At 39.5% G+C, this 26,992-nt stretch overlaps 1 protein-coding gene across 2 annotated transcripts in view; it reads right to left on the reverse strand.

Annotated features, from left to right (window-relative positions):
- Positions 1-4,351: 4,351 nt before the first annotated feature.
- ODAD2 (outer dynein arm docking complex subunit 2) overlaps positions 4,352-26,992 on the reverse strand; it is a 205,819-nt gene continuing 183,178 nt past the window's right edge. Inside the window, exons 20-21 of one of the 2 annotated variants that reach the window (XM_081560887.1) lie at positions 13,885-13,998; positions 4,352-4,549 (exon numbers count right to left, since the gene is read on the reverse strand). In XM_081560887.1, coding sequence (XP_081417013.1) covers positions 13,885-13,998 — 114 coding nt within the window. In that variant the 3' untranslated portion in view covers positions 4,352-4,549. Of the gene's footprint in view, positions 4,550-13,884; positions 13,999-15,889; positions 16,886-26,992 lie in introns of those variants that run through there. The other variant, XM_081560888.1, reaches the window with a different exon arrangement.

Raw genomic sequence — 26,992 nt, forward strand, 5'->3', positions numbered from 1 at the left:
ACACAGTCAAAGCCTTTGGCGTAGTCAATAAAGCAGAAATAGATGTTTTTCTGGAACTCTCTTGCTTTTTCGATGATCCAGCGCATATTGGCAATTTGATCTCTGGTTCCTCTGCCTTTTCTAAAACCAGCTTGAACATCTGGAAGTTCACAGTTCACGTATTGCTGAAGCCTGGCTTGGAGAATTTTGAGCATTACTTTACTAGCATGTGAGATGAGTGCAATTGTGCGGTAGTTTGAGCATTCTTTGGCATTGCCTTTCTTTGGGATTGGAATGAAAACTGACCTTTTCCAGTCCTGTGGCCACTGCTGAGTTTTCCAGATTTGCTGGCATATCGAGTGCAGCACTTTCAGAGCATCATCTTTGAGGATTTAAAATAGCTCAACTGGAATTCCATCACCTCCACTAACTTTGTTCATAGCATACTTCTGTAAAATAAAGCTTTCTTTCATCACATGAAGTTTTTTTGGTGGGGAGAAGTTACTATGAAATATAATCTTACTGGAAATGCAGGATAAAAATTTACTTTTTCCCATTAGAGACATATTATCAGAGGAACTCACCACATCTCAGTCGGCCAGTCATGTCCGACTCTTTGTGAATCCATGGACTGTAGCCCACCAGGCTCCTCTGTTCGTGGGATTCTGCAGGCACGAATACTGGAGTGGGTTGCCATGCCCTCCTCAAGGGGATCTTCCTGATCAGGGATTGAACCTGCATCTTTTGTCTCCTGTATTGGCAGGTGGATTCTTTACCACTGCACCACCTGGGAAGCCCATTGTCAAAGGAAAGAGGTGACCTAATAACTGCTTCAAGATGATGACATATAAGTTGGAGTCTGCTTTCTCTTTATTTTTTTTTGGAAAATCATTATCTATTCATGGATTTTCAGTGATTCAATCATTGTCCCTACATTGCTGCAACATTTGTGGTCTAAGAAGTTGTTAAGTTGAATAATTCAGTATCAGTTGTCTTACTGTTTAGTGTTATTCAGGTACAGCTCAATCTACAATTTTGTGAGCATTTTGAAAAAATGAGAGTAACCAGACAGTAAAAATCACTTTCATTACACGGGACGGGTCACTCATCCCAGAAAATGTCCCCCACCAGGTGTGGTGTCTGATGTTCAATGTGTCAACCTCACATGATTAAAATGAATTTACTCTTGTAAAATGGGTTTACTGAGACTTGAAGGGAAATATCATTTCAAGAACTGTTCACCTGTATGCAGTGCAGACAAGATGTTTCTATTTGAGGTGGCACTAGTGGTAAAGAATCCACCTGCTAATGCAGGAGAAGCAAGAGATATGGGTTTGATCCTTGGGTCAGGAAGATCCCCTGGAGTAGGATATGGCACCTCACTCCAGTATTCTTGCCTGGAAATTTCCAAGGGCAGAGGAGTCTGGCAGGCTACAGTCCATGGGGTTGCCAAGAGTCAGACACGACTGAGTGACTGAAAACCACACCACCATGGCTATTGAACTTTATACTTTATCCTTTTTTAAAAAATGAGTTGCTAAATGACTTAACTGGACAGTTCATTACATAGCACATCCATTGAAAAGAGCTTTATATTTGGTTATTATTCTCCCCTCTAAAATGACTTTAAACCCATATGAAAATGATAATGGTAAACATGTGTGAACATCCACACACACACACACACACACACACACACACATTGAGAGGTGTTTTGCTAAATTGTAGAGTGACCAGTTGTCTCGGTTTTGTCACTAAACTTACATGTCCCAGTAAGCACTCCAGTCCCAGGCAAAATGGGATGGTTAGTCACCCAAAATTTGTCAGATAAGTAACAGCCTGGCATTCAAGCAACAGGTCTCTGATGTATCGTCCTAGTCTTGACTCAGATGTTAAACAAAGCCTTTAATTCAGAAACAAACTGATATGCCGAACTGGCAGGAAAATAACCTTTTAAGTACATTTGAATTGTTAGAAATATCAAGAATGCACTAAAAGGGTCTAAAACTGCCAGTATGAAAGAGTCCAAGTATCTCACTACTTTGAAAGAGTTAACATAGTTGCCAATATTTTGAATATTTCAGCCAAAGCTTAGAAAATGGAATGGTGTAAGGTACAATGTGCTTGAGCTGATTTTCACTATGGAATTTTATTTATAATAAGTACTATTTCCAGAGAGACTAGTCATTGAATGTTAGGTTGAAAGGGACCTTGAGAAGTGATAATGTTTATCTTCCCATGTCTAGTCAAGGCCACAGTTAGACCATAATGGAATTCTGTCCAATGTATTTTTAAATACCCCCAAAGAGGGGAATATTCTATCATTAATTTCGTATCTTACCTAAAAGTTCTCACACTTTATGGGAGACCAATCTTTTTTTCTTCTGGATGATGCTAGTAACTGTGAAAAGCAGGGGAGCATTCTTTGACAAAAGTTTAGAGATTATTTTTTAATTTCCTTTCAGTATTTTAATTCTGGAAGATTTTAATTTTTTTCAAAGTTTGTATTTTCAAACCTTTAGTTACATTTGTGGCTCTCGGAATTCCTGGAGCATAGACTTGGGTGTATTAACCAAGCAGGGCTGCAAGCAAAGGTTTTTCTTTGGGAAAAAACAATGTCTACTTTGTAATATAAGTTTTTATGGTTAAATTATAGTGCTCATGAAACTGACATATTTGTAACGAAGAAAGTATTATATAAAACCTATTTTTGAAAACCATCAGTAAATTCACATATCAAGGAATAAAACTATTAGTTTAACTTATCAGAGTTTAATAGATTTTGGAGGATCTACAAATGGTTCTACAGGTATGACATCTGATTCTTAGGATTTATCACTAAAATCTCATTCTTCATCTCAGGACCAGAGATGAGCCTAATCTTAATGCTTTCTAGTAAAAACAAAAAGTGCTTTGAGACCGTAAAAGGGAAAGACTATGATGCTATGAGACATACATTTTAATTTTAGTCCTCTTTCTGGTTTCCAGATATTTGACCTGAGTTATTGCATCTGGTGGGTTGTTTAGGGATTAGAAGTATTGTATTTAGGTGGTTAACATTTTGGAGATTCAAAGAGCTAACAGAAGTTAAGGGGTATTTTCCACTTGATGCTAGTACAGAAAAATTGAAAAACAAATTTCCCAGACTTTAACATGCAGACAAATTCACCTGCGGTATCTTATTAAAATCCAATTCCGATACAAGGTGGTCCAAGCTCTGTGCTACTAACAAGCTCCTAGATGGTGCTGATCCTCCAAGAACTACATTTTGAATAACAAGATTGTAAAGAATGTACCTACAGCCTAATTGAGCCATTCTCTCCTCAACCTAGAAAAACAAATAGCACCCAATGAGATGATATCGTTATCAAGATAGGTGGGAACACGGGTAGGGATGAGGAAAAAAAAAACCTTTATGGTATTATTGGTATAGCAAAATACTTGAATTTCTAATTAAAACTATTCATAATTAGTTTAATAAGGCCACTGATAAACTCATGAACAAAACTTGTAAAATTAATTAAGAAAGCTATTTCTGTAGCACAGTACTAGAATGTGGCTATAAATCTGAATGCTATATATAATGGCAGCTGTAATTGCTTGATGTTTTATTAATAGTTTGAATTTTTAATGCACACTTTGCAGCTAGAGTTACACTTATTTTACTCCCCTTTAATGAAATTTATTTTTCTCTATTTTCTATTAGGAAAATACCAAATAACTTTCTACAGAGAAACTTCATATACAGAAATTTGGTATTACAAATACCATAAACCAATTAAAATTTTATATTTTATACCCAAAGTTCGCATTTAGATCTTTTGAGCCAAGTCTCAATAGCCTTATTTCATGTACTGCTTACTTCAATTCATGGTCATTTAATAATTCAGTGAAACATTTACTGAGCAGCTCTTTATTCATTGATTATACTTGTTGAATTTTTGCCTGATCTGTTAGGATTGTTTGGTTGTGAGGGACAGAAGAACACCAAATCAAAATGGTTTCAACAAGATCCTAGCTTACTTCATATATCCACAAGTACACCTGGCGTTCCAAGACGTCAAGGATCTAGTAACCTTCTGTCTTGTTGCTTCCCAATGCTTGGCTTTCGGTCCAGAGATTATTATCTGGGCCAAAATGGCTGCTGGAGTTTCAACCATTACAACCACATCCCAACCAGAGAAAAAGGAGACAGAAGATAAAAATGCATGCTTCTTGCACTCCCACAATACCTCTCTGTCTCCCATAGATGATGTGCCACATTTAGCTGCAAGGGAGGCTGGGAAATGTAGTCTTTATTCCAGGTGGCCATGTGCACATCTGCAAAGTGCAAGGTGCTGTTACTATGGGAGAAGAGATTAGCAAACTATGATTGGCTGGCTGAATCTGGCCACTGTTTATTTTTGTAAATAACGTTTGATTAGGACCTTACCATGTCCATTCATTTACACAATGCCTACTGTTGATTTCACTGTGCAGTGGTGGAGCTCAGCAGTTGAAAAAGCAATCACATGGGCCACACGTCTAAGTATTTTCTCTCTGGCCTTCTAAAGAAAATTCTTGCTGATCCCTGCAATGAAAGAAAAGGAGGGACAACTTGAAGCATCTGTTACATTTCTTAGGTGATTTCTCCCTCTTCTCTCATCTTTAGCCAAGTTTAAGTCATTTATAAAATCCAGCAGCTTCTATGAAGTGCTAAGAAGTAGGGTCTGAGCAGGAGTTGCACTTCCCATGGTATGTGCTGTGCTAAGTCAGTCAGTCGTGTCCAACTCTTTGAGACCCCATGAACTGTAGTCTGCTAGGCTCCTCTGTCTGTGGAATTTCCCAGGCAAGAATACCGGAGTGGGTTGCCATTTCCTCCTCTAGAGGATCTTCCCAACTCAGGGATTGAACCTGCATCCCTTGCATCTCCTGCATTGGCAGGCAGGTCCCTTACCACTAGTGCCACTTAGGAAGCCCTCCAATGGTATAGGATATCAGGAGTAACTCACCAAGATGTCCCCCCATATCACTGTCTTTTTCTTTATTTTATCTAGGTAAGATTTATAGTTGTTCCACATCTGGATCTAGTCTTAAACTGATGCAAACAGAATCCACTTTAGCTAGTTTAACCAGGAAAGGTTATTGCAGGATATTAGTTCAGTTCAGTTCAGTGGCTCAGTTGTGTCCGACTCTGCGGCCCCAAGGACTGCAGCATGCCAGACTTCTCTGTCCATCACCACTCCCGGACATTAAATGACATACAAAATCATTAAGAGCTTAGAACAGGGAGAAGGGAGGTGCTAAATAATAAAGTCTGGGTTGATTTTTCAGAAATGACTCTTTATACCACAAGCAGGACCACCAAACCGGTTTCTGTCTTGCCCCTAATCCAGGAGAGATTTTGGAGGTTTGCCCTGTGACCTCAGTTTTCTGATGGATCTAAGAAGAGTTGTTGATTCCGTTTGTTCAGCCTTTTTTCTTTTGAGTGGACAAGAGAGATGACTTCCAAGCTCCTTGCGTGCTGGGGTGGAAACTGAAAGCCTTCAAAACCTTTTACAAATAAGCTGAATAAATCCTATAAGAATGGACAACTATTGGTTGCTTCACTACCCTTGTTTGCTCTATTTTCACAAATCTGAATTGTATTTTAATCAGTCACAACATAATTGTACAGGAAGAGATGCATTGTCATTCCAGCAAAGGGTGCTTCTCAGACATGATGATGATCCCCTATGGTTGAATATTTTAGTGCACCAGACTGTTTGCATGGTACAGAAAATCTATGTAAGTTATAGTACCCATTTTAGTTAGTAATTCCCCAAATGAAAAGCAATGTATTCTAAATGTATTGATTATAGTATAGCCTAAGCTACAATAGGAGGAGAGCTTGGCAACCCACTCCAGTATTCTTGCCTGGAAAATCCGGATGGACAGGGGAGCCTGGAGGGCTACAGTTCATGGGGTCGCAAAGAGTGGGACTTGAATGAGTGACTAGGCTCACACAAGCTATGATAACAAATACTTCTTATGTAATAGAGGTATACTTCTCTCTCGAGGGAACTTTTGGGAGAAGGTAGCTGACCAAGATGGACGGGCCAAATTTAGTATAGAGACCTGGGCTCCTTATATGTTGTGCCTGCTGCTGTGTTGTTCTATCTGTGTGTTTGAAATTGGTTCAGCTCCTTGTCCACAATTCAGCTTGCAAAAAGAGAAACTCTAGAGAGCAGGTGGTTTTCTTGGTGATGCAGAGCTTGCACAATTACCTGTACTGCCTCCACTGACACAGACTTAGTCCAGTGGCCAACTAGCTCTGAGGGAGGCTGGGAAATGTAGTCTCAAGCTGTGTGGCTAGATGTCTGGAGGATGGACTGAGGGTCAATTAGGGATCTTCTCCAACACTCTGTGACTCTGTGCCCACGCATCACATAGCCTTGCTTAGAAGTTTTAAAATTCATTTTGAAGTCTGACAAAACTACCTCTATTTATAGGTGATATCAATATTAGTAAATTTCTCTTCTTAAAAGCATATTCAAATAAAAAATCTTACACTAGGTACACAGAAGACACTCTGGAAAATGCACTTTAGTGATTTTTCAGAGTTTTAAAGAGTAATCAATATATAATCTTGATGCTGGCTGTTTACTTCGGAAATATTGCATATGATCAAAGTATAAAGTGTGTGCATGTGTGTGTGTGTGTGTGTGTGTGTGTGTGTGTGTGTATGTTGAGGGAGTGGCTTCAGATGAATCAGTTTTAACATGGTGTTCCATCTGAATAAATATATATTCCAGTGGCCCAAAGTAACTTAAAAGGAATTTCAATATTTTATATGCATTTCTGCAGAAATGTTAAGGAGATCTATGTTATAACCCACAACAATTATTTTTAAAATATTATCTCTCTTCCATGCTTCTCCATATTTGTTCCAGAGTCTCTCGAGCTCCCCCAGTTTTCCTAACATCCACTGTTTATGGTTTCTGTCTTCTATCTCCTGCCCTCAAATCAAAGCTCCTTCTTATTTAGATCAATTTAGAGTTGAGTTTCTTTTTATAGTTCATTTCTGCTTTGCTCATTACCTGGACTCTCCTCAAGAAGGAACCCATGGCTGACCCAGAAAGCAAAAATCCTTTCCCTTTTCTTCATGCATCTCCCCTGTCTCCTAATTACGCATCACAAAAATGCCAAGAACTGGAGTGGCAAGGAAAGGATGCCAAGATGGTGAAGGAAGGATAGAATCTGCCCCAACAGAACAGGCAGGCGGTGAACACTAGCGCATTCAAATGTCTTGTTTCCATCACACATATATCATTAAGAGCTCTAGTGAGGATAATGTGGACTGCTATAACTCCAAAACAGATGGAAAAATTTCTCAGTTTAAAAATATTCACAAAGCTGGATTTATACAGATGTTTCGAACTGAACAAATTAATGCTCACAGTGGACTACGAAACTCTAATCTATAAAGTGCAAAGGGAACGGATGGGAACTAAAAGTTATAGAGCACTTACTCAAGTGTTGTGTTAAGCTCTTTAAACAATGTCGAGCCATCTAAAACCCCCGTTAACCCTTCGGATCAATGTTCTCAGCTTGGGGATCTACAGATCGTATTCTTGTTAGTCCACGAGTGGTAAGATTCTAAAAGGCTTGTGTGTTTGCAACAAAAGATAGTATTAAAATGCTTAACATGAAGTAGTATAAATGCCTGAAGATAAGTTTTTTTCAATGGAAGTGCCTGATATTGAGCTTTTGATTGCAGAAGCATCCGTTTCAAAGATGTCATCTCCTATAAATAGATCACCAGCTGTGTGACGACAGTTAGTAACTGAACAACTTGATAAGGACTAGACTGACCTCCTTACCCGTGAAGTTCCCCTTTTAGAAAGTCTAGGGTAATCTTGACAGCTGACTGCTGGAGCGATTCCACTTTTTCCTTCCTGCACCCTAATTCCCACCTTATTTTAAAATTTACCAATAAAGAGTAAACCCATAAAACCCTAGGCACCCACCCTCAGACTCCAGTAAAGGCAGAGCCCCAGGTCCACACTCTCTCTCTCTCCACTTGTGAACTTGCTGTGTGGTACCTGGGTACCATGGCCCACCAGAACCTGTGAGCAGTAATCCTTGTTATTCCAGTCCCCTCATGCTTATGGCTGAGGTGCATCTTGCATTCATAATAAGTATGACAAGGGCTGGTCCAGCCATGGCATTGGCTCTCATTGGTCAAGGTCTGCGGGGCCGCACCCCAGGTAATGTGGGCCCTGGTGAGAGCCTTTTGCATTCCTAGAGATAACATCACTGTCAACAGATGAGACTAATACAAAACCCAAGAGCATATTCTGGATCGTCAGGAGAACTGATTTCATAATCAAACACTCATAACCGAAGAGTCACACAGTATCTCAGTGTGCTGCTTTAACTGAGGGAGACCAATGAGAAAGGCACAAAGTCAGACCTAATAAATGACACATGTGTGCCAAGCAGAGGCCAAAAGACTTCATATTTTGTGAAATAAATGGTGGCTTTGCAGGAGTTTAGATTCAAAAGAGGGCTAGGAGAGTCCCCCGGCGTGTGGCAGTAGAGTCATCTTCTAAAGGACATCATCAGGGCAGTGTCAGGTTAATAATTTGGTACAAACAGGACAATATCATCTGTTACTGTTGTTTCTTTGAGTTTTGTTATTTTTATGAGTTTTGTAACGAATTTACAAATTTGTGTTGATTTACATTGGTGTGGTAAGTTAGATTTTTCTTCCCAATTTTTCAGTCTTTATTAGATTATGATACAGACAAGCTTGTGTCCTGTGACTTTGCAGTACCTTCTACCAGAGAAGGCAGAATGTTATAGGAGTCTGGGAAAAAAGCAGCCTATATTACTTGTCAGTGAAAATTAGCAAAACTGTCACTTTCAATAACCCAAAGGCCAAAAAACAAAAAAAGTACCTAATGAACTTAAAGCATTGGACAGGGAGGTTCTGAATCAGAATGTGGAGTATATGGACAGGCTGCAATTCACTGCGTTTGGAAAGGTACAAGAAAGTGATGCGCTCAGAAAAGAATTGGCCAGTTTGTAGGCAAAGCTAAAAGGGAATGTGGGAGGCTAGAAATTCCAGCAGCTGTAGAGGTGATAAATAAAATCGTTTTGTTTCCAATCAGTAAAAGATAAAATTGAAAAATGCCTTGTATTCGAAAGACCTACTAAAATAGCTTCAGGGAAACAACAAAATCCAGGTATAACCCCAGTAAGAGAAACTTTAGGGCCATGTCTGACAGTACATACTTTTACCTGGACAAAAGGACTTTGAGAAAAGCGGCTAAGTGCTCTCGATGGATACCTGAATTAAGAAGAGCCTCATCTGGCCCTGGGGAGAGCACAGGTTCTGATCTGATCTGGCCCTGGGGAGAGCACAGGTTCTGAGCCTGATTCCAAGATCATGGGATGAGGCTACAGTGTGTTTTGAGGGGTGGGGAGAGTACTTTGCATAAGAATACAAAGTGAATAGTTGCTGTGGGGGAGAATGGTGAATTGTTCTTGACTTCTGCTCTGTAGACTCACACTTCCATGTTTTTCATTGTGGGACTACACAGCCCCTCCAATACAGAACACGCAGAGTGTGTTTCACTCGAGGCTGAACTTGGATGAGATATTAATGAATGTGACACAAGATAAGGCTTTAAAAATGTATGCATGACTTGGTTTGGTCTTTGCCATCCTGTGATACATCAGAAGGCTTCCCTGACAGCTCAGTTTGTAAGGAAACACTGAAAACCAAACCAACGAAACAAACCCTAAAATCCATGCCCTGTGTCGCCTCTGGTATCAGAGTGAATTCGCATGTGGTTGTGGGGAGCAGAATGAACCTACTTGTGCTGCTGCTGCTGCTGCTAAGTCGCTTCAGTCGTGTCCGACTCTGTGCGACCCCATAGACGGCAGCCCACCAGGCTCCCCCGTCCCTGGGATTCTCCAGGCAAGAATACTGGAGTAGGTTGCCATTTCCTTCTCCAGTGCATGAACGTAAAAGTGAAAGTGAAGTTGCTCAGTCGTGTCCGACTCTTAGCGACCCCATGGACTGCAGCCTACCAGGCTCCTCCGTCCATGGGATTTTCCAGGCAAGAGTACTGGAGTGGGTTGCCATTGCCATCTCCAGAACCTACTTGTAACCTAGCACTAATCCTTATCCAGTCCAGCTAAAATGAGCCAAACCCTGCTGTGAACTGAAAAAACAAAAAATTAATGTGTAAGTTGCTGAGATTTAGAGGTTGTCAGCTCTGCTGCACTATTTCAGTGGTTGTTGACTAACACAATCGGCATAAGCAGAAGTATAAAAAAAATCATACCTAGTTTTCTATTTACACATCAGCAACATTACATTAGAAAACATTTTGAGTCAACACTAGGGTTCTTATTTTTTTCCTCTTATTTTTTTTGATTTTTAATTTTTTTTAATTTTTAGTTGAAGGATAATTGCTTTACAACGTTGTGCTAGTTTCTGCTATACAACAGCATGAATCAGCCATAAGTATACATATGTCTGGGCTTCCCTGGTGGCTCAGCGGTAAAGAATCCGCCTGCAGTGCAGGAGATGAACCCACAGGTTTGATCCCTGGGTCAGGAAGATCCCCTGGAGAAAAAAAAGCAATGCACTCCAGAATTCTTGCCTGGGAAATCCCATGGACAGAGAAGCCTGGTCAGCTACCGTCTATGGGGTCACAAAGAGTCAGACATGACTTAGTGACTAAACAACAAATACATATGTCCCCTCCTTCTTGAAGCTCCCTCCCACCTCCTACCCCATCCCAGCCCTCTAGGTCATCGCAGAGCATAGGGTTCTGTTTTTCAAAAGGCCTCCATATATTAGTCAAGTCTTAAAAACCCTTGAAGAGTCCTGATTAACCCCATCTCATGGATGAGGAAACTGAGGGCACTCAAAGAGGCCACAGGGTCTGACTAGGGCCTGCCTGATCTTCATCATGAATATTTTTCTACTACACACCTCACTGCCTCTTTTTATTAGTTTCAAGTAGCTTCTCTTTGGTTTGGGTGACTATTAAATTAAAATTTGACATAAGATCATACAGAGATCAAAGGAAAGGAAAAAAAAAAAGTTTTCCAAAAGGAAAGACAGAAAGGACAAAGATAAACTGCCAAATTCAGATGATGAAGCCTGGAGCAGACCTAGAGTTATCCAAACCCTGGGGGATATTTTCACCATCAGAGGATTGTGTCTCATGTGTCTCTACTGTTAGCAGTTAAGCAATGCTTTCAAAATACTTCAAAACCTGTGACTGTCCACCCGTCTGACGCCAACATCAAAGCGTGCAGCCTGAGAAGAGCTGGACTGGGGCCGTGGGGAGTGAGGCCCGGACGGAGGGGCATTCTGGAGATCAAAGGGCAGATTCCCAAACAAGCAGGTTCTTTTAACATTCAAGAGAGCTTTTCTTGTTTAAGTTTTTCCTCGTTGGAGCATAATTTGAGTAGTTTCAGATGTGAATCGCATCATGAAGGTGGGGGAGAAACCCATTTAGAGGATTATTTTTTCCTGTGGCTTGGTGTTAACAGATTCTTTTAAATGTGGAAGAAACTCATAAGCTCCTTGGGATCGTTTTTCACAAACTGTCCATTTGGAACCCTGTCGACAGTCAGGTGGTGATGAGAGTCTTTGCTTCCTTAAATCATTGCCTCCCTGGGTGAGGAGAGACCCTAAACGCCTCGGATGTGTCAGCAGCCCAGCTCCGCCCTGTCTGTCTTGAAGGACCTGTGGTGACTACACGGGGAGGCAAGTTGATAACAAGAATGTGTTGTTTATAAGCATCGCATCCTCAGGGAATGCTGGGGGAGTGCTCAGTGGTGAAAGGAAGGAAAGGGAAGACTCATAAGAAAAGGAGGAGGTTAAATCCTCTCCTCCGGCCACGGACGCCCAGTTTCCTTCACTTTTGAAACTCCTTCTTTCTTTCCGAAACATCTCAAAAAATGCCTACTTTTTTTTTTAAAAAAAGATTTTTTTGATGCGGACAGTTTGTGAAGTCTTTATTGAGTTCGTTACAATATTGTTTCTGTTTTAAGTTTGGGGTTTTTTTTTTTTTTTTGGCTCTAGGGCATGTGGGACCTTAGATCCCCAACTAGGGATGGAACGTGCATCCTCTGCATTGGAAGGCGAAGTCTTAACCACTGGACAGCCCGGGGAAGACCCGCCCATTTCTCAGTTTATCGATCATCTCTTGGGCAAAGGATTTCCCTCTTTCGTAGGACACTCAGGGACACAGTTGCCCTGGAAACAGTTTTGAATCAGAAGGACAGTCACTGCATGGATTGGGGGTCTCTTTCAGGAGCAAAAGCACATTGGTTCAGGCTGGGGAAGTTAAGTGAATGTCGCTCAGTCATGTCCAACACTTTGCGACCCCATGGACTATACAGTCCATGGAATTCTCCAGGCCAGAATACTGGAGTGGGTAGCCTTTCCCTTCTCCAGTGGATCTTCCTGACGCAGGAATCGAACCAGGGTCTCCTGAATTACAGGAGGATTATTTACCAACTGAGCTATGAGGGAAGGGAAGCTCCTTACAAAATCTCCCTTCGTGACCTCACTCACCATCCTGGGAAGGTCCCTCTGAAGTTTGGAGTTTCTCCCCTCAAGTCCCCAGTCTTGGCTTTTTGTCAGTGATGGCCTTGGGAGCAGAGAGCAAGGAGAGGCTTCATTCTGCAACATCCTCAGGAAAACAACATTTCAGACTCTCAAACTGGCATTGACAAAATCAAGGATTTTTTTTTTGGACAAAATCGAGACCCCCCCATGGATACGTTCACTATTGATTAATGGATTGAATGCTCTTTCCATGACTGTAGATGCATATATCACTGCCTCTTTTGCATCCCCCACCCCCCTCACTCTTTTCTCTGAGTGCTAATTCAGTTCTTCACATCCTGGGAACAGACACAGACAAGGGGGGTGGCTGCGGAGTTTCGGAAGGAGTGAGGTACCAACCATCTTCTCTGTAGTTTTTGCAATAGACTTTCATTAAAAACCATGTCACAAGGCTTCCCTGGTGGCTCAGTGATAAAGAATCCACCTGCCAATGCAGGAGACACCAGTTCAATCCCTGATGTGGGAAGATCCCACCTGCCTCGGAGCAGCTAAGCCCATGTGCTGCGACTATTGAGCCTGTAATTTAGAGCCCAGGGCGCCCCAACTACTGAAGCCCGTGTATCCTAGAGCCTGTGCTCTACAACTAGAGAAGCCACCGAAATGAGAAGCCCACACACCACAGCTAGAGAGCAGCCCCCGCTCACTGCAACTGGAGAAAGCCCACGCAGTGACGAACAACCAGCACAGCCAAAAATAAATAAGAAATAAATAAAATTTTTAAAAAACCCATCACATTGGGCTTCTAAGATGTTTGAAACAGACTGATATGAGCAAAATGGATATAAACACATATTTTGACAACTTTAAAACATTTAAGTGAAATATCAAAATACTCTCAAATGCTTCAAAACATACGCCTAATTTTTTGTTAATTGAATTAGACTTTTTCTCTGATCTAAAATTAGATGAAAAATCATTATAATAACTGTGAGATATTTGATAAAATGTGACGTACTAGGCATAAATCTGAAATTAACACTGAGACTGGATAGCTATGTCTTATGTATGTGTGGAGCTTCTTTCACTGCTTTTCTTTTTTAATAACCGAATTTAGCCTCTAGTTCCATAAGGACCTCACAGTTATAGTCCCTTTGCTTTATTTAGAGAACAGTTTTTCAGGCTTTTTTTCAGGTGAAAATGCCACAGTTTCTGTGGGGTCCTAGCTTAGAACTGTTGTAAAGTTTTAAGTGCATAACTGTCTACAAGCCCGTAGCTCACTCTAACCTTTAAATTGAAGGTGTTCTTGATGGAACAATGGTATCTTGCTATCTATCAGTCCTTACCTACATGTGCTTGGGGTTATGGACACTCATCTCTGGTTTCCTTTTAACTCCAATTGCTTTTTGTCCTAAGAAATTCTTCAGCATATCTAGACTGAGCATATTATTATAGAAAACCTGGAAAATGCAAAAACATAAAAGGAAGGAAAAAATATCCGTTACCCAATCACCTCAAAACAATGAGTTTTTTCAGCCTTAGGAATTTTCTTGTAATCCAATGAAACAACGATTTGTAATCATAATATATGTATTTTGTTTCTTTAAATTTAGCCTTATACCAGAAGTCTCTTGTACTATAATGGCTTGTTTTGTAATGGTTGTATTATTTTTTTAATCACAATTTCCATGGTTCTAAAAACCTTATTTTTAAAATTTATACACACTCTTCACCATCTCCCCCCACTTCCAGCCCAATGCCTGGCACCTCCTGTTCTATTATTTGCTTTTATGGATTCCACTATTGTAGATGCTTCATGTAAGTGGAATCATGTAGCATTTGTCCTTTTGTGACTGGTTTATTTAACTGGGCATAATGTCCTCAACATTCATGCATATTGTCACATGTGGTAGGATTTCCTTCACTTTAAGGCTGAGTAATATTTCATTGTATATATAGACCACATTGTATTTATCCATGTTTGTAGCATGTAGATGTACTTCATCTCTTTTTGTTTCCAAATAATATTCTGTCCTATGGCTTTTTGTCCAACTCTTTTTGACCCCACGAACTGTAGCCTGCCATGCTCCTCTGTCCATGGCATTTCCCAGACAAGAATGCTAGAGTGGGTTGCCATTTCCTACTCTAGGGATTCTTCCCAACCCAGGGATCAAGCCCACATCTCCTGCATCTCCTGCATTGGCAGGAGAATTCTTTACCACTGAGCCACCTGGGAAGCCCATGACTTCAGCACGTTTTGTTTATTTATCATCAGTTAATGGGCATTTGGACTGTTTCCACATTTTACCTTTTTCAAATAGTGCTGGGATGTCTCAGGGGTCTTACGAGGGGGAAAACCCTAAGGATTTTGGTCCAGGCATTCTTAGATGGTGCCATGAGATGTTCCCCTGGGTCTCTCCACTCCATCTTCCTATTCCAGCAAGTGGACTTTCTTTTTTTCCCCTTCTCCTTTGCTTTCTGTCTGTGTAAATCCTCGTTTACTGCTGTCTGCGCCTCATGTTGACTGTTCCCCAGGGTCTGCCGCGTCTTTTCCTTGTCAAGAAAGTCAAGAACAGAGAGTCAAACACTTTCGCCATCAGTGGTGAGATGATGACAAAGGGCTCGTCCTTCTGCAAGAGCTGCTTCTGTTCTTGTCCACACTGCTTCCCCTCTCTCCCAGTGAGCCACTACCCAGACTAAGTAGGGACCATAAGCATGTTTGGGATTCCTTCTTCTTCACTTCCCCGCTGTCTGGGAATGGAGAGCCAGGAGTTCATCCAAATGACATAATTTATTGTCTCTCTCTTGCTCCGACTGCCACTTTTCAAGTATTATTATAAGAAGTTGGCCTTCTGAGTGCTGGCTTTTTCCTTCTGCTTTTACCTATTTGTGCTCATTTCATTCGTTTTTAAGGGGAAGGGCACTTTGCAAGTTGGCTTTGCTTTTTCTGGGAGAGTCTTCTCCAAAAAGATTACAAATTATTTATTTAATTGCTAGATAATAGTCCACTGAGCGAATTGTAGCATGATTTGTTTAAGAACTCCCCCTATTTTTGGACCTTACATTTTTTTCCATTTTTGGCTATTATAAATAATACTTGGAGGAGCAATCTTTGCAAAAATCTTTCTGTTTTGAGATCTTTTTTTTTTTTTTTTGGCTGAACTGCCAAATGTGTGATTATCTGACCAAAAACTAGGATAGTTTTTTAGATCCTTGGAACATCTATGCCAAATTGTGTCCCACAAAGATTATTTTAATTTATATTCCCACCAGCATGGGTTAAGTGTGCCTCTCTGATTGAATCCTTGCTTTTACTGAAACAAAACAAATCAACAAAACACACATCAATTAACTTCTCATCATTAGAATTTATAGTGCTTTGGGGGGGTTAGAAAGACCATAGAAATAATTGCTATTGCCTTAAGAGGCATAAAGGTGTAACAATGCTATTATTACTGTTGTTGCTGTTATTATTGCTTTTTATATGTGTACTTTTAAATTATTTATTTCAACCAAAAAAGTTGAAAGACATTTTTTGGTATCAGTGTGAACTAGCAAGTTTGAGTATAATTAAGTAGATTTTTCAGAATTTTCACTTCATTCAGGCCTCTTTTTAGCAACTTTATCAAGGTACACATATATACTGAAAGATCAAACCAGTCAATCCTAAAGGAAATCAACCCTGAATACTTATTGGAAGGGCTGATGATGAAGCTGAAGCTCCAATACTTTGGCCACCTGATGTGAAGAGCCGACTTATTGGAAAAGACTCTGATGCTGGGAAAGATTGAGGGCAGGAGGAGAAGGGGGCAGCAGAGGATGAGATGGTTAGCATCACCAACTCAGTGGACTCGAATTTGAGCAAACTCTGGGAGATGGTGAAGGACAGGCGAGCCTGGAGTGCTGGTTGCAGAGTCAGACATGACTTAGGGACTGAACAACAATATCAATAAATTGCATATTTTAAAGTGTGCAATTTGAAAAATTTTGTCACGTGTGCACTGGTGGAAGCATCACCACCGACAGTGATGAACCTTTCCATCACCCATGAGTTTTCTTTTGGCCCTTCGTACGCTTCCCAGATCCTGCCTGCTCTCCCCACCCCGCGGCCCCGTTACCCCATTAGCTTTTTGTCACTAAAGACTAGTTTGAATTTTATGTTTCAAATACATAAAACTATGAATCATCTACTCATTTTTGTCTGGCTTTTCTTTGAATCTGCATAGTTATTTTGAGAGTCTTCTATGTTGTGTTTCCAGTTCAGGGCTTTTCCAAAACCATTGCTGTGAGCATCCGTACTACAAAGCCTTTGTAAGACATGTGCTTTCTCTTCTTTTGGGTGAGCACCTAGGGATGGAAAGGGTCGGTCACAGGTTAGTGTCTGCTTAACTTTTAAAGAAACTGCCAAACTGCTATCCAACGTGTCTGTCCTGTATTACATCCCACCAGCAAAGTATGACTCCAATTCCCACCCCCAGCCTCATCAACACGTGGCACAATCTTCTGGGTTTAGAAATCCTAATTGTAGTGGGTGAGTGGTGGTTTGTCACTGTGATTGTAACTTGCCAACTGGGCTACTTTGATGCTGTAAGGAAACAGAGGTATAAAATGGAACTGTTCACTCCCTTTACAGTTTGGTGACATTGGATAAATTACTTAATATCTCTGTGCCTTGGTTTACTCATCTAAAAAATAAAGATGATGAAAACTGTACTGCATACTTTAACAGAGTTATTATTAAAATTAGTGGATGCAGTGAATGTAAAATGCTTTGTAGGCTACATAAGTATTAGATATTATCATGATGATGGTTAAATTGCTGCATGATTTTAGGCAAATCACTTCAACTTGTTTGAGGATTACTTTCCAGCCCTATAAATTGAGGGGCTACATAAGGCGACATCTAAGTTTCCTTCAAGTACAAAAATGTTCTTGTCTAAAAAAGTATACTGATGTTCCAATACCACATGTATGTAACACATTTATGGAAAAGTACTCTTTAATGTGGAAAAAATGATAGCTAAATATTAAAAAACCATGCATATGTTGTAATTTCTTATTATCGTAACTATGCCAGATTTTAAAAGTCAACCACAAGTTTCTATTCTTCTGCGTCCTAGGTGGAGGTAGTTAGTAATCAATTGTTCCTTTATTTCTGTAATTAATCTGATCCAAAGATAAATCAATTTTAACATATTCAGAGAAACATCTTTTATATTCCAAATCTTCAAAATAATGTGATAATTTCACTAAATATCATACAGTAAGTTCTAAGTATTTTTGCAAAGTTTAAAAAAACTTTATCTGTTTATTCAGATAAAGAGCTATGCCAGATCTGGGGATGATAAAAGGTCTAAGAACCACATTTGTTTGGATTTGTATATAAATGGAATCATTTAAAGAAATACCTAACTGAAGTTGAGAAGACCAAATGAACTGTGGTCTAAGCTATTAGGAAGATGCCAAGCTCTTTTTTGAAATAATATCTGCCAAGCATCTGCTTTATTACTTAAAGTCAGGTAAACAAGTAATATGAAATTTGATAGAATAGCAACTCAAACTTGATTGCTAAATTATTGAGAGATTTAACATAGTATCTTGAACCTAATTCATGTATTTCTTAGCAGTTGACTACTAAGTAGTTGTTTTGTTGTTGTTGTTCAGTCATGTCAGACAGACTAAGTCATGTCTGACTCTTTGCAACCCCATGGACTGCAGCACGCCAGGCTTTCCTGTCCTTTACTATCTCCCAGAGTTTGCTCAAATTCATGTCCATTGAGTTAGTGATGCTATCTAACCATCTCATCCTCTACCGCTCCTGCTTCTCCTTTTGCTTCAATCTTTCCCACCAACAGGTCTTTTCCAGTGAGTTGGCTCTTTGCATCAGGTGGCCAAACTATTGGAGCTTTAACTTCAGCATCAGTCCTTCCAATGAATATTTCGGGTTGATTTCCTGTAAGGATTGACTGGTTGGATCTCCTTGAAGTCCAAGGGACTCTCAAGAGTCTTCTCCAGCATTGCAATTTGAAAGCATCAATTCTTCGGCGCTCAGCTTTCTTCGCAGTCCAACTCTCAAATCCATACATGACTACTGGAAAAATTGTAGCTTTGACTATACAAACCTTTTGTCAACAAAGTGATGTCTCTGCTTTTTTAATATGCTCTCTGGGTTTGTCATGGCTTTTTCTTCCAAGGAGCAAGAGTCTTTTAAATTTCATGGCTGCAGTCGCCATCCATGGTGACTTTGGAGCCCAAGAAAATAGAATCTGTCACTGTTTCCACTTTTTCCCCATCTATTTGCCATGAAGTGTATCACTGATAGTTTCAGTGACTTCACTGATATACTATGATATGGTTTAACTGTGTGCTTTGAAATATACTCATTGTAACATTTTTTTTCTTCAAATTTCCTTGACTGCTTTATAATATATCCATATTTCACAGGGATTAACAGTCGTATTTAGATAGATGATGGATAATAGAAAGCAGGTGCCAAGGCCCTCCTTCCTGTTCTCTAGTATTTAACAAAATTACACCAATGATTTCCATTTCTGTTTAAAAATTCTATCTTTCTAGCATTTATATTGAATGTATTTGACATATAACATTGTGGACATTGAAAGTGTACAACTTGTTACTTTATATAATGTAACATGATCATCATTGTAGTGGTATTTATCACATTACATGATTATAATACTATATTTTTGTCATATAATACAATGTTTATTACACTGTACATAGAATATCATACTGTCATATAATATGTTTATTATACTGTATGTAGATCTCTGCAGCTTATTTACTGCTCATTGCAGGTTTATACCCTTAAATGACATTAATCTTATCCCCCACCCCATACCCTGGTAACTGCCATTTTACTCTCTGATTTTTATGAGTTTGACATTTTTAGATTCCATGTATAAGATTAATCACACAGTACTGGTTTTTGTCCGTCTGACTTATCTCAGCATGATGTACTTAAAGTCCACGTGTGTTGTCACAAATGGCAGGAATATACTCTTCTCTCATGGCTGAATAAAACTCCACTGTTTATATGTGTCAGATCTTTTAAAAATTTATTCATCTGCTGATGGGCGGTTAGATTCTTTCCATATCTCATCTATTGTATATAGTGCTGCAGTAAAAATGGGAGTGCATATATATCTTTAAAATACTGTTTTTATTTCCTTTGGGTATATACTCAGTAGTGGAATTACTGGATCATATGGTAGATACCTTTTTTAATTTTTTGAGGCACCTCCATATTGTTTTCCATGGTGATTGAACCAAGTTATATTTCCACCAAGAGTGTACAATTGCTCCCTTTTCACCATCCTCATCAGCATCTGTGTCTGTTTTCTTAATAATGGCCATTATAGCAGGTATGAGGTGCTATCTCATTGTGGGTTCAACTTGAGTTTCTCTGTTGATTTGTGATGTCGAGCATCTTTTCATGTGCCTGTTGACAATTTTGATGTCCTCTTTGGAAAATTGTCTGTTTAGTTCTTCTGCCTATTCTTTAATTAGACTTTTTTTTTTTGCTATTAAGTTATATGAGTTCTTTATATATTTTGAACATTAACCCCTTATACGATATATGACTTGCAAAATTTTTCTCCTATTCTTTTTGCTTCTTTTGCTGTGTGAGAGCTTTTGAGTTTGACTGTTGTTCAATTTATTGATTATTGCTGATATTGTTTGAGCTCATGGTGTCATGTCCAAAACATCATTGCCAAGATCAATACTGAGGACTTTTGTGTACATTGTCTTCTAGGAGTTTTACGGTCTCAGGTCTGTTGAGTTAATCTTTGTTAGTAGTGTTGAGGTAGGGGTCCACTTCCATTGTTCTGCTTATGACTCTCCAAGTGTTCCCAGCCCATTTGCTGAAGAGACTATCCTTTCCCATTGGGTGTTCTTGACTTCTTTGTTTAATATTAGTTACTTGTGTATGCTGAGATTTAATTTTCGGCTTTCTAATTTGTTCCATTGGCTCATGTGTCTATTTTTGTAGCACTATCATACTGTTTTTACTACTACAGCTTTGTAGTATAATCTGAAATCAGGAAACATTTTTTCCCCTCATGATTGCTTTGGTTATTCAGTTCCATGCAAATTTTAGGATTGTTTCTTCTATTTCTGTGAAAAATGCCTCTAGTATTTTGAATTGTAGATGGCTTTGACTAGTATGGACGTCTAAACAATATTATTTCTTCTTATCCATCTTATTCAGTTTCTTTCAGCAAATTCTGGCAGTTTTCATTGTACAGATCTTTCACTTCTTGGATTAAATTTATTTGTATTTTATTGTTTCTGATGCTGCTGTTAATGGGATGGTTCTTTTAATTTCTTTTTCAGATGTTTCATTATTCATGTATGCATTCATGAGTGCAACTAAGCAACAGGTTTCTATATGTTGATTTTGTATCTTGCAACTTAATAGAGAAGTTGTTGATTAATGCCAACAGGTTTTTGATTGACTCTTTGGGATTTTCTCTGTATAAGATTATTTCATCAGCAAATAGCAACAATTTTACCTATTTCTTTCTGATCTTGATGACTTTTATTTCTTTGTCTTGCCTAATTGACTAGTTAGGACTATCAGCAGATTTATTGGATAGGAGATGTGAGAGAGGGCATCCTTTTCTTATTCATTTGCTCATGAGGTTCTTGCTATCAAATAACATAACCTGGAAAAGTCTCCCACCCAGCTCTTGGCACATGGTAGTACTCAATAAATGTTGCCTATAATAATAATAATTGCTTCAATTTCTATTATGTTACAAAGCAGTTGGTTCTGTTCTATTCTACTGAGGAGCTTGTTATTACATTTAGGTAATTACGTATTTTCTCAGAACTTCCAAGGTCACAAATTTTCTTCTGTGGAGTAATGTGGAATAAATGTAACATCTCTTCCAACTGAGGAGACTTCAACTATTTGGAAGAAATGTACAATGTTTTGTACTTTGGACATTCCTCCCCATCTTTCCCCCTTCTTTTGGCAGATTGCCTCTGCTTCATTGCATGCAGTATTAAGAAAAAGATAAGCCAAATGAATTAGTTTGCTCAGGCTGCCCTAACAAAGCACCACAGACTGAGTGGCTTAAACAATACAAATTTATTTTTTAACAGTTCTGGAGGCTACGAGTCCAAGATCAAGATGTCAGTGTGGCTGATTTCTTCTGAGGCCTCTCTCCTTGGCTTATAGACAGTCAGCTTCATATTCACGGGGAATTCTCCTTCTGTAGGTGTCTGTGTCTAAATGTCCTCTTCTTGTAATGACGCTAGTCATCTTAGATTAGGGCCACACTGATGACCTCATTACAACTTGTGTGTGTGTGTGTGTGTTAGTCACTCAGTTGTGTCTGATTCTTTGCGACCCCATGAACTGGGGCCTGCCAGGCTTCTCTGTCCATGGGATTCTCCAGGCAAGAATACTGGAGTGGATTGCCATTCCCTTCTCCAGAGGATCTTTCCGAGTCAGGGATAGAACCCTGGTCTCCTGCACTGCAGGCACATTCTTTACCATTTGAGCTACAGGGAAGTCCCATTACAACTTAATTACCTCCTTTAAGACCCCCTCTTCATATACAGGCATCACGTTCTGAAGTACTAGGACTTCAACATACAAATGGGAGGAGGGCACAGATCATTCCACTACACCACACTCCAGACTCTTCTCCAGGACTCGGAATCTCAAGCACAACGACCAAGGGAAAACATGACTGTTTCACCAGGGCAGGAGTGTCTGGGAGGGTCTCTCTATCAGATCCCCATGGTTGCCCTGTCTTAATTTCTGTCCTTCCTGACAGATATTTCTCTTCTTTCCTATGAGTAACCCTGGTACCATCATGTTAAGGGGAAGGAAATGGCAACCCACTCCAGTGTTCTTGCCTGGAGAATCCCAGGGATGGGGGACTCTGGTGGGCTGCCATCTATGGGGTCGCACAGAGTCGGACACGACTGAAGCAACAGCAGCAGCAGCAGCAGCATGTTAAATTCTTTTTCTTTTCCTGTTTAAGCTAGCCAGAGTCCATTTCTACTGTTTTCAATAAAAAGACTCTGAGACCTATCCCTAAGTCCATTCCCCAAATGTGTTTTCTAGACCATGGGTGCTGGAAACGAGTCTCACCTTTTTGAAGTTCCTGTTACCAGAACTAACACATTACCAGTTTGAGTTGGAACTAAAGAAAACTCTCTGAGTGTGTATGTGTATCTGCAGATATTTCACTTTACGATTGGATTAAATTATGTATATGTTTCGGAGAAGGCAGTGGCACCCCACTCCAGTACTCTTGCCTGGAGAATCTCATGGACAGAGGAGCCTGGTAGGCTGCAGTCCATGGGGTAGCTAAGAGTCGGACACGACTGAAGCAACTTAGCAGCAGCAGCAGCAGCATGTATATGTTTAATATTAATATGTGCTGTAAAGTATCAGGATAAAGTGCTCAATGATTTAAAAAAAATTATCATTGAAAACCATTATTATAGACAAATAATCTTTTTTGTTTGTTTAGTTTACAATTGTGATCTGTGATGAAGACCAGGAAAAAAGCTGAGTTAGCAGTTTTATTGGAGCACAGGTTTTGTGTGCAAAGACAGGTGTTGCTTGGGAATCAAAGGTTACAATGGAAGGTCAAAGCCATAATGCTTGATTCACAGGAAATAGTTGGTGGCTCTGGCAGATACTGCTAAACTTAGTCAAGATCCATGTCTTCCCTTTTTTATGTTGTTGTTTTTGTTTAGTCACTAAGTCACGTCTGACTCTTTTGTGACCCCGTGGACTGTAGTCAATCAGATTCCTCTGTCCACGGGATTTTTCAGGCAAGAATACTGGACTGTGTTGCCATTTTTTTCTCCAGAGGATCTTCCTGACTCAGGGATCGAAACTGCGTCTTCTGCATTGGCAGGAGAATTCTTAACCACCGAGCCACCTTTATGGTATTAGACTATTCTAGCTGGGCACATGGCCACGCAGAATAAAGGTGGCATTTTCCAGTGTCTCTTGCTGGTACGTGTGACCGTATATGACTGTGCTCACCTGGATGAGATACGTGCGCATATTTTCTTGATGGCATAGATGGTAAAGAATCTGCCTGCAATGCAGGAGACCCCGGTTCAATCTCTGGGTTGGGAAGATCCCCTGGAGAAGGGAATAGCTCCCACCCAGGACTCTTGCCTGGAGAATTCTGTGGACAGAAGAGCCTGGTGGGCTACAGTCAGTCCATAGGTTGCAGAGTCAGACACGACTGAGAGATTAACACTTTCACTTTCATCGTATATGCAACCTCTGAGATTTGTACATCGTCCTTCTTTTTTCTAATTGTCAATCTAGTGAGTTCTTCTGGGTTATGAACAAGGCAACACTGCAGAGGATTACTAAGCTAAGAGAGAAAGAGCACAGACATCCAACGATCATACAGGATAGAGCTTTGGTACCAGCTTGGATGTTTGTGTGATGCAGAAAAATAAGCATCTGTCTTCTTTCAGAGTCTGTATTTTTGTTTGACCTGCAACAATTTTTATGTTCTAAGTGATATACATGCATGCATGCTAAGTCGCTTCAGTCCCTTATGAACCCACCCGCGTCTCTTATGTCTCCTGCATTTGCAGGCACGTTCTTTATCACTAGTGCCACCTGGGAAGCCCAATCAGTTCAGTTCAGTTTAGTCGCCCAGTCGTGTCTAACTCTTTGTGACCCCATGGACTGCAGCATGCCAGTCCTCCCTGTCCATTACCAACTCCCCAATAGTGGCCATTAATATGCTTTCTATCCTTGATTAAATATTGGGACAATAAAGACCATTTCAATGACTTCTGGTGGTTTGCTAAAGGAACATGTGTTTCAGTCTAATAGTTTTTGTTAATGCCTGATTCTATCACTTTAGAGCCAAAAATAACTAAATTTTTAATGTTGAGGATGAGAGAAGAGAATGTCTTAAAAAAACCAAACTCTGGTGCAAACAGCTCTATCACTGTGTGTATGACTTCTCAAACACCGAATATTCAATTTTCTTCCATCTTTAGAGGAAAAAAAATAATGACATCATATTGGGCACATTATAAAACCACATACATATGCTGTAACAGTGGGAATGCTTTCCAGAGTCCAGCGCAACGAAAGAATGGAAACCATTTGCTCCAAACTCCCAAGTCGAAGCATACAGCAGTCCAGCTTTTGAGTGTGTTATATTCCTTGATTTAGTCTTTGACAGAATGTTGAAAGTAGTTGGAAGTTTCTCTATAATTTCAATCCAGATATCCACATCCATTTGTCAGAGCCAGAAAACATTTTCTGCCTGTTCTGATGAACTGTAATTGTGAGTTAGGACTTTCTTATCTGGTAGAATAAAAAAGCAAAAAGCCAAAAAAAAAAAAACCAAACAAACATTTGGACCTGGACCCTGACCTAATACTTAGCTATTCCTTTCTAAGACTGATGTAGATTTTTGGTAACAAGATTGTAAATGTTGAAATCCCTTGACAATTACATATATTTTTAAATCCTTAATGAATCTTTCTAGAGAAATTTACCTAAAAATGGATGGTCCCTATACACATCCAATGTTCAATTAGAGGATCTTGTATTATAAAATTTAAAGAAAAACTACTCAAAATCCTCTTTTTTTCCCCCTAGAGTTTTCATTCTCAGATTCCTTAGGATTGAGATTCTTAACTTGGATCCCTGAGTGGATTTCTGGGACTATAATATGGCTAGAAATGACAGGCAAAATTTCGAGAATACAGATCTATGGGTTTCATCAGATGCATGTAAGTGTCTATGACCTCCAAATAGATTAAGAATCTGTAAAGTATCAAATAATAGGTAGTAAATAAGTGTCTAATATAAGCCTAGCTCTGTAGCATTTAGAAGACTAAAGCAGTTTAATCCTGTTGGAATGACAAAAGCAGAACATCTGTTGCAAGAGTCCGTGGTTTTCAAAACTTGCTGTTTTTCCTCAAGTGTGCAAAATCCTGCTTGCTGTCTACGACACTGAAGCCAGAGCCTTGCAGAGGCTTAATGGAGGCTATAACCCAAGATTGGGATAAGAGTTTGATGTTTACTGCATCAGTTTCAAAGTCCAGCTGTAAATATACTATAGTTGAGAGATGGAGCAATATAATCTTTTCAAGCTTGAACAAACAGTGATGCATAGCCAAATACTTGGAACTGTTTGCTTATTTAAGAAGAAGTCTATTTCAAGATTTGATTACCACTAACTCAGACAACTTTTTCATCACTAAGTCCTTTCAATTCCATATCATGTGTTTCAAATTTAGTCTGCATAACTTATTTTTGTTCTACTTTTCTGTCAAAAACAATGTGGAAATCCCAGGTTATATAATTGAGGTCTTGGAGAGGCAATATACATCTAGCCAACCAAAATAAAATGAAAGCTATTATCATGAAACATGCTTAAGGAAGTCTATCCTTTGTTCGGTTATGAGTGCCAACATTTGTGATCCTAGGATGAAGTCAAAGGAAACTAAAATGGGTTTTCCTTAGTGCAACCATGTGCAGAATCGCTCTTTATTGTAGCAGATGATCTGTAAAAATATTTGTGGATTTTTAAATACCCATGAGAAGAAATCAATTTAAAATATAACAAGAATGTATTATTTTTATAATGTAGGTGGAAGCTGAAATCATTATATTCATCCTCCTTAGTTAAGTTTACTATCAGCCTTATTAAACAAGTCAAGTGAGAGACTCTTCTGCAAACCCGCTCTCTTCAGGGCAGACACTGAAATGATCATTTCTGCCTTCCTCTTTCTTTGCATCAGGTTGATCACACAGTTCACTTGAGTTACTGCTAGAAGGGATGTGTTGTATGGTTTTGCACCAATAGAATAACTGAAATCCATAGATTTTTAAATTCACATATGAAGAATGTTCCAGCAAGAAATCACCAGTGTGCAGAGTTGTGAAGCTAATTGATGAGTAGACAAGAAGATGGTTAGTTTGGCAATACCTGGGGCAATTTCTTGGTAGCGTGGTCCAAGAAGGGAGTAGGAGACTCGTTTGATAATCACCTGGTAGAATAAAGAAAACATTCCTCTGTGTGTGTCGGCGGGGGGGGGTTGGGGGGCAGCACAAAAAGGCTAACCATTACTGAACTGGCTATTTCTGTAAAATTGCCACAAAAATGCTTACTAAAGAGAAAATGAACAGCATATGGACTCTAGTTGAGACTTCACGGAAACACCCAGGGAAAGAAAGAACAGAGGGCAGTCTTCCCAATGAGCATGGAAGAAGTAAAATGTTTCCCTAAGTTTTTCTATCAATGTCAACATTTTGGATGGAAATATGCTATTAGGGGAAGATTAGCTTCAGTTTGTTTAGAAAGAATTTCCCCAGAAAATAATCCTGGGTGAGCTTTTAATATGTAGGGCTTACATTGTCAATCATTTCTATTTGGTTGTTTTTAATATGACTTATTTTTTACCCATGAA

The sequence above is a fragment of the Giraffa tippelskirchi genome, chromosome 13 (genome assembly GCF_054371585.1).
Source record: "Giraffa tippelskirchi isolate mGirTip1 chromosome 13, T2T-mGirTip1v1.2.pri, whole genome shotgun sequence".
Taxonomy (NCBI): domain Eukaryota; kingdom Metazoa; phylum Chordata; class Mammalia; order Artiodactyla; family Giraffidae; genus Giraffa; species Giraffa tippelskirchi.